Source organism: Metarhizium robertsii (assembly GCF_000187425.2).
Source record: "Metarhizium robertsii ARSEF 23 chromosome Unknown MAA_Scf_21, whole genome shotgun sequence".
NCBI classification, from domain to species: Eukaryota; Fungi; Ascomycota; class Sordariomycetes; order Hypocreales; family Clavicipitaceae; genus Metarhizium; species Metarhizium robertsii.
In genome coordinates this window covers 1-13,609 of record NW_011942162.1, presented here as the reverse complement: position 1 = coordinate 13,609, position 13,609 = coordinate 1, and the positions used below count along the sequence as shown (strand labels likewise).

At 48.2% G+C, this 13,609-nt stretch overlaps 5 protein-coding genes across 5 annotated transcripts; 3 read left to right on the top strand and 2 right to left on the bottom strand.

Moving 5' to 3' along the window:
• Positions 1 to 326: 326 nt before the first annotated feature.
• On the top strand, positions 327 to 870 carry MAA_10184 (Heat-labile enterotoxin IIA, A chain; the record flags this gene model as incomplete). Its single annotated transcript, XM_007828182.1, has 2 exons — positions 327 to 479; positions 532 to 870. 2 exons carry the CDS (start codon positions 327 to 329, stop codon positions 868 to 870), a joined length of 492 nt encoding a protein of 163 aa, XP_007826373.1.
• Positions 871 to 2,178: 1,308 nt separating this feature from the next.
• MAA_10183 (lipase 2) lies at positions 2,179 to 3,552 on the top strand (the record flags this gene model as incomplete). Its single annotated transcript, XM_007828181.1, has 1 exon — positions 2,179 to 3,552. The coding sequence occupies one exon, from the start codon at positions 2,179 to 2,181 to the stop codon at positions 3,550 to 3,552; it is 1,374 nt and encodes a 457-aa protein (XP_007826372.1).
• A 1,238-nt stretch (positions 3,553 to 4,790) lies between these two features.
• Positions 4,791 to 5,249, bottom strand: MAA_11770 (Heat shock protein 70; the record flags this gene model as incomplete). The annotated part of the gene is made up of 2 exons (XM_011412808.1): positions 4,791 to 4,942; positions 4,994 to 5,249. The coding sequence occupies 2 exons, from the start codon at positions 5,247 to 5,249 to the stop codon at positions 4,791 to 4,793; spliced, it is 408 nt and encodes a 135-aa protein (XP_011411110.1).
• Positions 5,250 to 8,620: 3,371 nt separating this feature from the next.
• MAA_10182 (uncharacterized protein) lies at positions 8,621 to 8,965 on the top strand (the record flags this gene model as incomplete). Its single annotated transcript, XM_007828180.2, has 1 exon — positions 8,621 to 8,965. The coding sequence occupies one exon, from the start codon at positions 8,621 to 8,623 to the stop codon at positions 8,963 to 8,965; it is 345 nt and encodes a 114-aa protein (XP_007826371.2).
• Positions 8,966 to 9,720: 755 nt separating this feature from the next.
• On the bottom strand, positions 9,721 to 12,021 carry MAA_10181 (protein-arginine deiminase type-4; the record flags this gene model as incomplete). Its single annotated transcript, XM_007828179.1, has 1 exon — positions 9,721 to 12,021. One exon carries the CDS (start codon positions 12,019 to 12,021, stop codon positions 9,721 to 9,723), a length of 2,301 nt encoding a protein of 766 aa, XP_007826370.1.
• Positions 12,022 to 13,609: the final 1,588 nt, after the last annotated feature.

The window sequence follows — 13,609 nt, the reverse complement described above, 5'->3', positions numbered from 1 at the left end:
TATTATTTAATAATATATATATATAATTATAAGTGTTAGTTTTATAAGGGATTAATATTACTAGTAATAAAGTATAAATTATATATATTTAAAGGTTTAAGGAAAAAAAAGTTATTGAGGATGCAGCTAAGGATGAAGGGATTGATAAGCTTCTTTGTACGTGTGAGTATGTTGAGGCGAGTTGGGAATACCCGCAACTAAGAGGTGGTTCTCCGTCTGCCAGTGCGGAATCGGATAGGATGTGCAAAGCTTTTTTTCGCAGCGACCAATATGGGGAGTTGCGATGGAGAAAGGGGCTCAGCGATCTCTTGGATGCTTGTTCTACGATGGAGACGAATCCGGAGCCCTCGGGGGATGAGGGCTCTCTGAAAAACGCCAAGGAACGCTGTACCGCGCTGCAAGCTCAAGTGGACAAGGTAGAGAAGGACGCGAGAGGGCCGGTGAAGGGGGTCCCAAAAGTGAAGGCGGGAAGTTGCAAAGTAAGTCGTGTCGTGTTGCGCAATACATACACGCTGCTAACCGCAACTATAGTATGATGCCTACAAGTTGTCAGCATATGGCACCCACTGCGGCAACAACTGTCGGGCTTTTAATGCCCTAGACGGTTGGCGTCTAAACGTAGCGGGAGAGCAACCGCCGAAGGACAAAGTCCAGAACAAGACACAGGAGAACCCGGACCCCTGGGCGTATGAGAAATTTCGAAGCAGTGTGGAAGGGTACTGTGCCGAAGTGCGAGCACAGATAGAGGAGGTATCGCCAGAGACATTGGAGGAGTTGGAGGATCCCGCCAAGTTTGAGAAGGACAAGGAAGGCGAGGACGCGGCAACTAAGCTGAATGAGGATATACCTGCTAGACGACAGCTATCTTGACATGACTTGTGGTTAGATGGTGATGACAAAAGATGTAGATTTGCAATCTTTGCGTTACGATATCGTGCGCGTGCCCTCGTAGATGTCAGTCCCCTGTCGTCAACTCTATCGACGTAGGCCGCATCAATGCCACCGAGTTAAAAGCTAGGGAGAAGATCGGGGAGTGTTGCGTTTCAGAGCCGTTTCTCTCTCTCGCGCGCGCTCTCGACAGTTCACAGAATACAATTGGCACTAAAATGTAGGTTAGTGCTGTAAACATGGCCTCTATGCCAATGCTAAGCATCGAGCCAAGGTCATCCAAGGGCCGACTATGAACATGACAAGCATTTGCGAGGCCTGGTTGGTAACCTAATCTATGCAGATGCTCTCCAGGATCTGGCTACTGTCTACATAGTCAACACTCAGGGGCAGATTGTGAGACTTTCATTTGGTGGTGTTCTTGCATCGACCTCAGCCGAGTGCATCTCCACGGCCCAGCCCGTTGCAGCCTCCATACCAATGCCAGGCATCTGCGCGACCAGAATGGTGGCCGGATCGATAGGGAAATCAAAGTTAGTCCTAGGCTAGTAGCTGTTCAACCTTGACATGCCCGTGCGAGCCGAAAACGGGCGCTCCAACCACCGTCACCTCCCCACCCGATAGCGCGTCCGAAACCCCCGACACCCGCTAGGACAGGGTCAATGCCAATGGCTTTATAGTGTTCATCTCGGCGATTTTGCCATAAATCTATAGGGACCCTGTGCTAGATCTGACCCACGGGCTCTAGAGGTGTGGTCAGTGCTAACTGCTGCTAATAGACTGTAAAGATTGGATTCGGCCCCCGGCGCTCGGATGAGCATTTCATCTGGGGATCCCCGCTTCCCCGGGAGCCCGCCGTGCGGGGTAAGAATCCTACCTCCGCATTTTCGGAGGTGGGGTAGATTTACCGTACCCAGTGGACAGAGCGCGAATAGAACGGCTAAGCTGGTCTGGACCTTTGTTGTTTACCGTCGTGGCAGCCGCCGAAAGGTGTACTAGCTCACTGGGGGTTGTGCCCCGGAGGATGTGTCGCCGTAATGATCGACGTCGACCGCCCAAGTTGGCCGGCGAGAAGGAAAGGAATCAAAGCTCGTGGTTGGGTTCAAGTCGGCCACAAATAAATCATCGTCCTTCCCAGGCCTTGATCCAAATATACGGTTCCCTACACTCTTCATCACCCAGCGTTGCACCGTCGAATATACTTGGGCATTTTCCACAAGCTTTGGAGTGAATCTTCTCTCTCAGTCTCGGGCAATAGAAGCTCTCTTGCCACAGTTGACACGATTCAAGATGAACTACTTGCTGTTATTTTATATGGTTGCCAATCTGATCGTGACGGCTGTTGGCGGCACAGTTCCACGAAATCCATCTGTCAGGTCGGACCTGCTCCAACCGAGTCAAGACCCGTTTTATGCTGTTCCAGATGGTCTTGACGCAATAAAGCCCGGTACAATTTTACAGCACCGGGCTCCTCCTTCTCCCATTGCTGCTTTCAGTGTCGCGGCTCTCAATCTCAAGGCCTCTCACCAAATACTATATCGCACCACTGACAGCCTGGGGGCCGCTACCGCCACAGTTCTTACTGTTCTGATGCCTCACAACGCGGACACCAGCAAGATACTCTCCTACCAGATCGCCGAAGATGCGGCGTCAATTAACTGCGCGCCATCCTATGCCCTCCAGCTCAAGTCCGCTACTGGACCTCTGCTGGGCACACTCGTCACACAAGCTGAGCTACTACTTGTTGAGGCTGCCCTGCAACAAGGTTGGGTGGTCATCATACCGGATTTTCAGGGATCCAAGGGAGCATACCTCGCGAATAAGCTCGCGGGATACGCAACCCTGGATGGTATTCGGGCAGCCCTGAATTCCGCGTCCTTCACCGGCATCATGGCAAACAGCTCCAACCTCAAGATTGGAATGTGGGGGTATTCCGGTGGCTCTCTTGCCACAAATTGGGCAGCCGAGTTGCAGCCAACCTACGCTCCGGAACTGCGCATAGCCGGGGCAGCGGTGGGAGGCACCATCCCTAACATCACCACCGCGCTCACAACCATCAACGGCGGCCCCTTTACCGGCTTTATACCTGCAGGGATCCTCGGCCTGGCCGCTCAATATCCGGAGATACAGCAAGTTTTGGACCAGCATCTCAAGCCGCAGTTTGTGGATAAATTTCACGGCGTCCTGAACCAGTGTTTGGTGGCTGATGCAGCCGACTTTTTGTTTCAAGACGTCATTGGCATGCTGGATGACCGAAATCTCGTTCAGACTAATCCGATCGCGGTCCGGGTCCTCGGCGAGAATGCCCTGGGGCGGGCGACACCCAAGATACCCTTTTTCTGGTACAAATCTGTCTTGGACGAGGTTAGCCCTGTTGAGGATACAGATGCTTTGGTGAAGAAGTACTGTGCCCAAGGCGTGACGATAGAGTATCAGAGGGATCTTGCATCTGAGCATGGCAGCTGTGCCGTTGTCGGTGCACCCAAGGCCTTGTCTTGGCTCAAAAATGTCATGAATGGCAAAAACCCGCAGCCTGGATGCTCCACCAAGACTGTCTTGACATCGCTGATTGATCCTGCCACTGTTCAGGTTGTCCCCGGATACATAGTGAAGCTACTGCTTGATTTGTTGGGCAAGCCCGTCGGGCCTCTTCTGTTTGGATAAAGCCAGGCTGGAATGGGTTCAATTCGTCGGTTCTGGGTATATTGGGCAAACCTGTGCAAACACCACATGTCACTCATCCCGGAAGGAAGCTGTTGTCATGACAATACAGTTGATTTCAAAGCATGTAGTTCTCGCGTGATTGCTGTGCCACGTTCAAACGTTCAAATCAAGAGTCTCTCGTTAGCCCACGGACTGGGGCATGTCCTGCCAACCGTTTCTCATTTATCCAAACTGCGGTGTTTTGTGATGTGTTGAATTGTATGTAAACCTGTCAAATTAGCGTGTATGGCTCTACATCAGTTGGTTGAGCACTTAAGGAGACATGACCCACGTTTAACATTACAGAAGAGGTATTTACACTGTCAGCTACAGGGCGATAACAGATGCGATGGAAATGTCTTCTTCAAAACCTGTCCTGCCGCTCGCTGCCTGGCATCTGAAACCACCGACGCATTAGTGACAAGGTACATTGCCTTATCCTCCTTTAAGAGTATTGCTGTGGCAACAGCAAACCATGGGAACATGGCGTGGAAGATGCAATAATAGTTGCCTGATGGCAGATAAAAGTGGCCCCATCACCGCTGGTTTGGTTTGGTAGTTTCCACCCAGGAGAATTTCTTCAGGGTGGACAATGTGTGCACAAACTCTCTGAACAATGCGGCGTCGATGGATGTGTGTGGAGTTTGTGTCCCGGAGTTACTTCTCGTTCAGGGTCAATGCCCTGCATCTTCCAGTGTAGCGGGTCTTTCTCAAAACTCTATTATCATCAAATGTCTGGGTATCGAAGAATGGTGGGATATGTAACGTTGCTGGCCATGTACAATGTAAAGGAGGGCCAGTTGTCTCACACGTGTGATGCAATAGAAGCACACCCTACACCAGAGCATCCCCTAATGCAGTTGCACTTATCAACTCTCGGCTCGATGCCGACGCTACTACTTCTCCTTCGCTGCCAAGTTTTGCAGGCGTCCCTTCAACATGACTTGATAAGCAGAGGCTGAGTGTGAGGATTCAATCGAGTGTATTGACAGCTGGTCACGTGACTACTGCGAGTATCTGAAGGAAAAAAAAGAATAAAACAAACGAAAATCAGAAAACAAGAGACCACCCGCTGTAAGCGCTGGTCAGACAGTCCATCGCAAGGCGAGCCACACAGATTCCAGTCCGTCAGTGTTGCAGTGTTGTGATCCAAGAGGCCGAGCAGGCGACTGGCAATGAACAACATGGTCATGCAGTTACTAGTTGAAGGCAAGCACCTTTTTGAGAATGCCTACTACGAGTTGAATAGCCTGCTGAATACCGGGAACATCTCGAATGATGACGCCAACAACATCGAGCAGACCAAGCGAAGCCTTCCCTATCACGGTGCCAATTGCAATAAGAATGCTCGCTTCAACTTGTCAGTCATATTCCACAGCCATCCCGTATTTGGTGCTCTTACATTGATTGAAAACATCCAAAGCCTCGACAAACAGTGAAGCGATATTTGTCGTAATATCGATCAGAACCTTGGCAATAGCCGACGCATCTTGGAGAGGTGGAAAACCAGACACTTGTCTCTTCGGAAGTTGAGACCCAGAGGCAAGTTCGTGAGTGGTGTGGTTCACAGACGCTATAATCCGATTAAAGGCATCGTTGACGACTTTTATGGATGACGCATTTCGCGTTTCTATGGATTGGGTCTTTAGAGATGACATAGCGGACCCTGTGTTGTTGTTAGCCGGGTCGTGTACAAGCTGAAGTGGCTCTGATGACCATACTGATAATCTCTATATCCTTCGTGGTATCATTCTGCAGGTTTTTCAAGGCCTTCAATACAATCCCGGACCTCTGACTAGCGCTTCCCGAAAGACTTTGCGCGATGGTTACTCCTTGTTTTATTAGCTTGGTTCGGCCATGCGTACGAAGGGCAAATAATCGCATACCTATACAACAACAGAGTATGCCCAAAATGTACGGGATTCTCATGTTTAGTTATTGCAATATATACACGTAGATATATAAACGAAGCAAGTCCTGGGAAGCCAAATAAAATTAAAGGCGGGATAAGATGATGAACAAGAAAAGGCCTACAAGGTAGGTAAACCGCACTTATATAGAAAGCTATAGCTCATAGAGACACTCGAATATGACCGAGGCTTTGTTGGGAATTTATAGCCCACCAAGATTAAACGCTTCGTTGGACGGATTGTGTGGATTGACAGCATTTGGGGTAACACCAGAACCCCTCTGGTAGCGTCGCTGGCGGCAAATCCCCAGAAATTAGCCTGACTAGATATTGCGGGGTAGCAGATTGTCCTTCTACCCCGCATCAAACTAGTCAAGTCAAGAGGAGTCCTGTCTTTTTGTGTTTCGACGTCGACCACTGCATTCCTCCGACTTGAGTTACATTCTGAGAGACACAGACCGGCCCCCATGGCCACGTGCCCAAGTCTAAAGTTTCAATGTTGGTTTTCATCTCATTGAACCTGGCGTCCGGCACAGGGGCCCCTGGTTCTGACAAGAAGAAGAAAGGCTCGCCTGGGTGTGCCAACTCACATCCACGGCTTTCTGACACTGGGTAGCCCTCCGACATGGAACGTAAGATGGAGATATGGAGCATCGGCTATAAATGACATGAGGGCGCTGCCTGGCCCACTGCTCCCAAATATCCTTTTCTATTCCATCTAAACCCTAACCCGCGTGATAGTGTCCTCATGCATGTGGATCCTGCTGTCTGGTCAACCGGGTACAACGTCGGGGGGGATGGTGCATAAATTCGGACAAACCATGATAAATCTCCGGGATAGTAACCAAACTTGGGACATTTGTTCAGCGCGACACATGGTAATTCGATTGGCTTTCATGAGGATTCCCAACTGAGACGAGGTCACTGCGCAATTCCGAGCGGTAGATGGTGTCCGAGCACAGCCTCGTTGGGCTATGCAACCACGTCGAGCTGCTGAATCAGACTGCACGGTATTTGGGAATGATTGCCTCGTTTTTGGATTATTTGAAAACATGGGATATAACAATCAGTATCCAACAGTGTCCGATATCGATTCTCTGTCTTTCCATCTTCCATTGCGTACTGCACGCTAGGTAAACAAATCATTCATGACAACTGCCCGAGGTCAATCCACGTCACCTTCAATGCCTCGCCGGTTCTATTCACGGGCTCATGTGGCTTGCAAATATTGCCGCTGCCGAAAGGTGCGATGTGATATCTCATTATCGGGTATACCATGCTGCAATTGTGCTGTAAATAGTGTTATATGCGAGACTACACAGAGGAAAAGACGAATGTACCTATTCGCCCGTCGTTTATGCATCTTGGTTCCAAGATTAAGTGCGGCTAATTTAATGTAGAAATCCATATCAACTGTCCATCACGTCTGACTGCCAACAGGGCCCCACGGCATTTCTATCACAAGGACAAAGCAACTGCGGTTATGAAGGGGACCGCGGCGTTTCCAAGCAGCTATATAATACAAGTCTTCAGACCAATAAGACGGCAAACGGCGTGACTGGTATGGAGACTGGTATTGCATCGGAGCCTTCGAGAAATGATATGACCATTAGAACTTATAAGTATTACATCAGTACGACATGTCTGTTTTAACTCAAACCTTGAAATTCCATGACTTATAATATGTTTTTTTTAGGTGATAAAGGAGAATCTCCTGCTTTATCTAAGAATATTGCCCTCATGATCACTTTATATCTCTCGGGCACACTTTCCTACTCGTGTCAAATAACACGGCAATTGACCCCGAAGACTTCACCTATTTGCGGCAAAAAGGCTGCTTTAGCTTACCATCACGGGAGATGCAAGACATGTTGATTCGCACTTATTTTCACTATATATATCCCTTTGCGCCGATTATCAACGTCCCTGACCTTTTATATCAATATATAACTGGACGGCCAAGTTTCTTATTACTTTGGAGTATATTTGCCGCGACAGGGAATGTGAGCTAATCCTTTTGCCATTTCAGGAATATAAGCCATGGACTAACACCCTTGTAGTTTGTTGACGAGAAGCGGCTGGCCGAGGAGCTCGGGTTCACGAAAGCAGAGCTCAAGGCAGAAGCGTCCGAACGGGCCATAGTGCGACCGCCGACGTGTCATTACCTACGCGTAACTAGAAATAGCTAACATGGAAAGGTATTGTACGACTTGGAATACGAGAAGGAGACGATGACTATTATTCAGTCCACGTACCTGATGAGCTACCACCTTGGAGGCATTAATGCTGATAGAGGACCGTAGTATTTGATAGGCATTGCTATTAATCTGGCTTATGGTGCTGGCCTTTATCGCCTCTCACCCTGCGAATTACAGACTTGTCCAACTTGCCATTCACGCCAGTGGGCACAACTTTGGTGGAGTATTTACTGCCGCGAAGCGTGGCTCTCCCTCGCCTATAATCGCCCGATGCGAATACAGCTGGATGAAGTATCTATAACCGTTCCAACCCAAGTCGAAGTCGCATCCATCTGCATCGATATTTTCGACGAAAGGTATCATAAATATCTACCTCGGGAAATTGACAATCTAGGTAGTATATGGTTATACCTCGTCAGAATCTCACTTACTCTAGGCGATATTTTATCCAAGTTGTACGCGCCAGAGTCCTCGGGGCCGACACAGCAACCAATAAACTACACCGAGGACGATGTTGGGGCGCATCTATGCGGATTATCCGATGAGAGTCTTGGGAGCGAGCTTATAAAGGTGCATCTGTACCAGCTTCGACTTTATCGCGAGTATGCCGTTTTCCGCCACAGCCGCCCCAATCTCGGTACTAATTTTCCATTACAGAACAACCGTGATTGCCTTGTACCACCCGCACGTCCAGGGCCTGCAAGATTACCAGTCAGAGGAGCACCAAAGCTACCTCTGGAAGCTGTGCTTCCAAAAATCGCGTGCGGCAGCACTTCGCACTACGCACCTGATTAACACGATGATTGGGGAGGGCCTCACTGGAAATATTCACATGCTTACGTAACAATTCAACTACTCCCTTCATCCATTATATAAAAAGTAGGGAGTGAGTAATTGACCAGACTACAGTGTTATTGCGATTATGCCTTCAATACAAATCTACCTCGCCGACCTGGCGTCTACGAACCAACTTATAAGGCAATCAGGGGAGTATAACTTGCGCTTGTGCATGACTCTCCTCGATATTCTTCGAACAACATATATATATGCCGAGGAGATGTATTGTTTATTCAGGAAAGCAGTTTACAAGCCCAACAACAAGTTGCTGCATAGGCCGCTTTCTGAGCCCATGTCCGGTCTGTGGACGGGATCGGAGCAAGAGAGCATTACCGCTAGTCAACCCGGTTTCCTTGCCGGCGAGGAGAATGGCGAAACAATACCGGCTCAACTATTCTATTTGGATGTTCTGGGGATGGTAAACGTGTGAATAATAGGGCTTATGCGTGGCCGGGGCCCGAAGGCGAGAGAGTGTAAACCAAGCTATATCGGGCTCAGCCCGTTATAACCTGTCACGTTATAAAACTTATTATTAACTAAGCTTATTTATAAAATTATTTTTCTTCTTATTATTCCCCTTTTTAACTATAAAAACTTAAAATATTTAATAGTTTTAAAATACTACTACCTCTAGGTAATAGTATAATAACTATTATTTTTACTTGCTACTCTGGTGGTAAAACGCTTGCTTGTTTCAATCAACAAAGGCAGTTTTATCCGACATAACCACTTTTGTGTCATGCCAACTTCATCAATAAAGCCTTTGAACTCAACATAATAAAGCGGCATAACAACGCCGACAGGCTTATCATTTTCTAATCGTCGTTAATAGATCGGCATCTCGTAGCGGACTGCGTGAACGATTTGGGGATGTCTGGAGGTTGCGGATAGATTACGGCGAGGCTTTCATATTTTATGGTCCACAATAGCACATTTCGCGGAACCTTGCAGTATTCAGATATTAGATTCCTGAGGTGGCAAAGCTGGAATGCCGATACATCTACCACGTATACCTTTATTTCCAGAATACTTAGTACTCTTAAAAGGGAATTTTAAGCACTCTATTCTACGCGATAACTGCCAAACCTTTCATAAAAGGACAACCACAAGCCAGTCCAAATCCGTCAACCGCAGTTCTGCGTTGTGATCGTCATGAATTGATGAGTTATTCAGCCGGCTGCACACTTACCACCACTTGGCAGTCGGGATTTCGCGAATGACATTTGACGCACAATGGACATCGCCATATGTAGTATAGTGCGTGAACCAGTCATCTATATAGCGAACCGTATAGTTGGCCTTGGCGTAGGCCGCATTCACCGCAGCGGATAGCACATCCTGGCCGTCGATTACAGGTCCCCATGGGTTTGGGGCGAGAATCTGCCTATTGCCCAGAACGACGCTATTAATAGTGCTAGGGTAAAGAGCAGCGGCTTCCCCATTGGCCTCTTCTTGGCGGCCCTTCAAACTCCTTGCTGGTATGTTTGCTGGTTGCTGCTCTAACACCCGGGGGGGCGTGCCGGCTTCTAGAGCGTTGAGGATTTTGGTGCCGACATCTTCCCCGGGAACATCTGCTAGCCGTTGCCCCTGTTGCTCTCCAGACTCCCTGGTCTCCTGAGCGGGGACTCTGCCGCGAATCTGGCGGCGCTTGTTACTATCTGCTTCCTGCCCATATTGCCAAACCTCGCGATCGTATACTTGGTAAAGAGAAGGAATGCGAATAATTTCCGCGTCGGTAATGCCCGTCTCCCGCTTAATAGCGTTGACGCTTTTCTCAATATTGCTGGCGCAAGCGTCCTGGAAGCCGGCAAAGTTGGGGGTGTTCAGCACATCGTTAATAGTATTAGTAACGCGCCATTTTGGCGGATCAAGATCCGACCGGGGACGGGAGACGGCAATAAGTTTACCGTGGCCGGCTAGCTGAGCCTTCTGGAGTATCTCAAGGCCTGCACGCGGATTATTTACCATCATGACCCAGCCGCGCTTGCTTTGAACAGGGAGAAATTGTATAAATTCATCTGTATGCTTAACTTTAAGCCACGACGTGTCAAGCTCAATTGGGGCCTGCGTCTCTTGAGCCTCTAAGAAGGCCATCATATATGGTTTCTTCCTACCCGCTGAACCCATTACAGTTCGTCCCGCAGCATATGACTTGCCATTATATGTATAGGGGGGGATAGTCTCTAGATTGCCTAGGCTGTCGAGTGTACCACCGCGGCCTGGGGTCTGAAGAGCCCCTACTGTATTCGACCTTAGTTCTTGGAAAACCTTGCGGCCGGCGGGGCGGTCGGCCTGAGCAGACCGTATCATGATGCGTATGCTTACTAGGCCGCTAGGTCCAGGGATGCTCATATAGCCGGGCTCGAAAAAATCTTGAGACCAGATGTCAAGACCTGAGCTAAATATGCACTCAGAATTCTCGAAGATGTAGAGGGGCTTCTTTAATCCTGCTGTGCTAGATATCTCTCCGAGGTCCTTGACAAAGCCTGCTAGTCGTGGATGACCGGATGCTGTCAGTAATTGCTCGGCGGACTGGCCATGATGCTGCGTTAGGACTGGGGCAACACGAAGCGCCACCGAGTCCTTGGCCTCCCTTTCCCCGTCCTTAACCCTAAACTCCACAGTTGCTCTACCGTCCCATCCTCCCGGACGGCGAACGTCACGAGCGTCAATGCCAAGCTCTAGACCGGCCTTGAGATCTAGGGCCTGAAAGGTGTAATTTGACGTGACAAAAGTCCATTGGCCACCCGCTTTATAGAAGAGACGAACTTTGGAGGCAGCGGTCTCGTCGAATACGGTAATAGAACCCGTGGCCGAGTCGCTGAGTCCGGGATTTGGCACGGTTCGAAGAGGCGCAAGGTATATTGAGTTACGTAGCACGTCATCAGAAGAATCGTGGCACTCGGATATCCGCAGATCGTTGACCTCTTTCGGCGCGTCCCAAAATTCACCAAGCTTCTTCAGATACTCATTGTACGTAGCTTTGTCACTTTCGCTCAGAACTTTGAGCCACTCCGAATCTGACTTTTCTTTTCTATTACGTTTCTTCGCTGCGAGCTCTGGGTCCAGCCTTGGCGATTTAGGTAACGAGGTCTTGGGAAAGATGTCGCCCAGCTTGCTTGCGCATGAGCCGGTAATCTGGGATGAGCATCTCTGGTCTGTATCGACAATATTCGCCAGGAAGAGGGCGCCAGACTCTGCTGTCCACGTTTCTTTGCCTGCAAGGTCGGTATTGCCTGTTACGTCTACCTTGCCATCACGATTGGAATCTGCTAGGATGGTTACTCTAAAGCTGCCAATAGTTGCAGGAACAGGAGTAGACGGCTGGTGTGGAGCAGCCAGGGGTTCGTCTTCGGGATGGTTGACGGCCCCATCGTTTTTCAGGTCATGAGATATAGGATCAGGAGCCTCAGCACGCTTGCCAGGCGGGCCTTGAGGAATTGCGCCAGTAAGGGGCAACGCGGCGACAAGAAAAGCAAGACGCATTTTCACAAAGGAAGGTCAAAAATAAAGGTGTGAAATGAAGGCCAGAAAGGGGGCATTTATGAACGGTTGATTTGAGAGTGCTTATAACTAGGCTGAGGTTCTAGGTAAGTCTGAGCGACTGTTTAATGTATTTATACTATTTTCTCCCATATAATGCTCGGATTCTTGAGAAAGAGCACACGCGAGATTCCGCGAGAATTATTTAGCAGGGCTAGGCTAAGGCCTTAATTTATGCACACTGCTACATCCCAAGACCCTGTAAAACGTAGATAACGGTAAATCTCCTAACAGGACACATCCTAGTACCATGTCTTGTATATAGGCCAATTTAGCCATGATTAACTCTTATTCTTTCTTTCTTACTCCGTATCTATCTTCATGCAGTAGTATATAACTGACTCGTTTTACTTTGATGTTCTCTTCGATGAAGCCATCTCGCTTGTCGGTGGGGGACGGAAGGCGAGAGCGCAAGCCGAGGCCCCGTCGGGCGTAGCTCGTTACATGGCCCGTAATATCATGCAGCCTTAGAAAAGAGTGGAAACCCGAAAACCGATGTAGAAATTGTCTGGTAGCATGAAACTGCTAGAATTAGTGGACAGAGCCACTGCTTGTTATGCTCTGCTGTTGATTTGCTACCCCTCAATGTTTCGTTCATTTATAGTGCGATATGGGTTTGGTGAAAGCTACCAAGTCCATGCAGAGCAAATTTTCGTTGGCGTCCCGCGAAATTTTAACGCCGCGGGTCCCCACGAACCTAGGCGCCTCCCTGGGTCGGGCCCGCCTTCGCAGACAACCTGTCAGAGTACTCGTCAACGCCTTCACCTGAAGGAACTGCCAGCAGTCCATTGTCTCTACAGCAGTTTGGTAAGACGATGTCGCCGACAAGCAGGCAGGGAGATACGTTCAGTCAGCCTGGACGAGTCTGTACATAGGATGGTCGGAATCTGACGGATACCTAGTTGGTCTATAACCATTGCAAGGGTCGTACTGATAGCGTAGGCCATATCAGCTCCTTGCACTAGTAACAGAGCATGCGGGAGTAACAAACCTTAATACCAGACCCACAAGGCGCGGAAGGTCGCATTTATTTGCGTCAGATTTTGCATCTTGGTTTCTTGGGACCCTGCTGTCGCACAAGGTAATAGCAGCTAGCTGTATTAAGTTTCAGGCCACATAATAAGCGGAAATTAAATATCGTAAAATATTGTATAATCTTTAATAAGCTATATAAAATAATATATTAGTTATAATTGTAAATCTACCCCTTAAATATTTAAAGTTTTACTCGCCTAAAAGCAGACAGAATTTACAATATTTTTGCTCTTACCTTATATATACAAAACATGGATTAAGTTTAGTAATCTAGTTTTTTACTCCGTATAAAACTATATATAACAGGCAACTCAGCTAATAATTAGCAGCTAGTATTTATATAATTTGTGATTTATATACTTTATAAATTCCTTATTCTTATTAAGTATCTCCAACTCCTCTAGGTGTGTACCCAAGACCAGCTCTACTCCTTTATTTTTTTTTATAGGAGAAATAATAAGAAACTTAAAACGGCTATAGTTAGGCGGTAACTAAC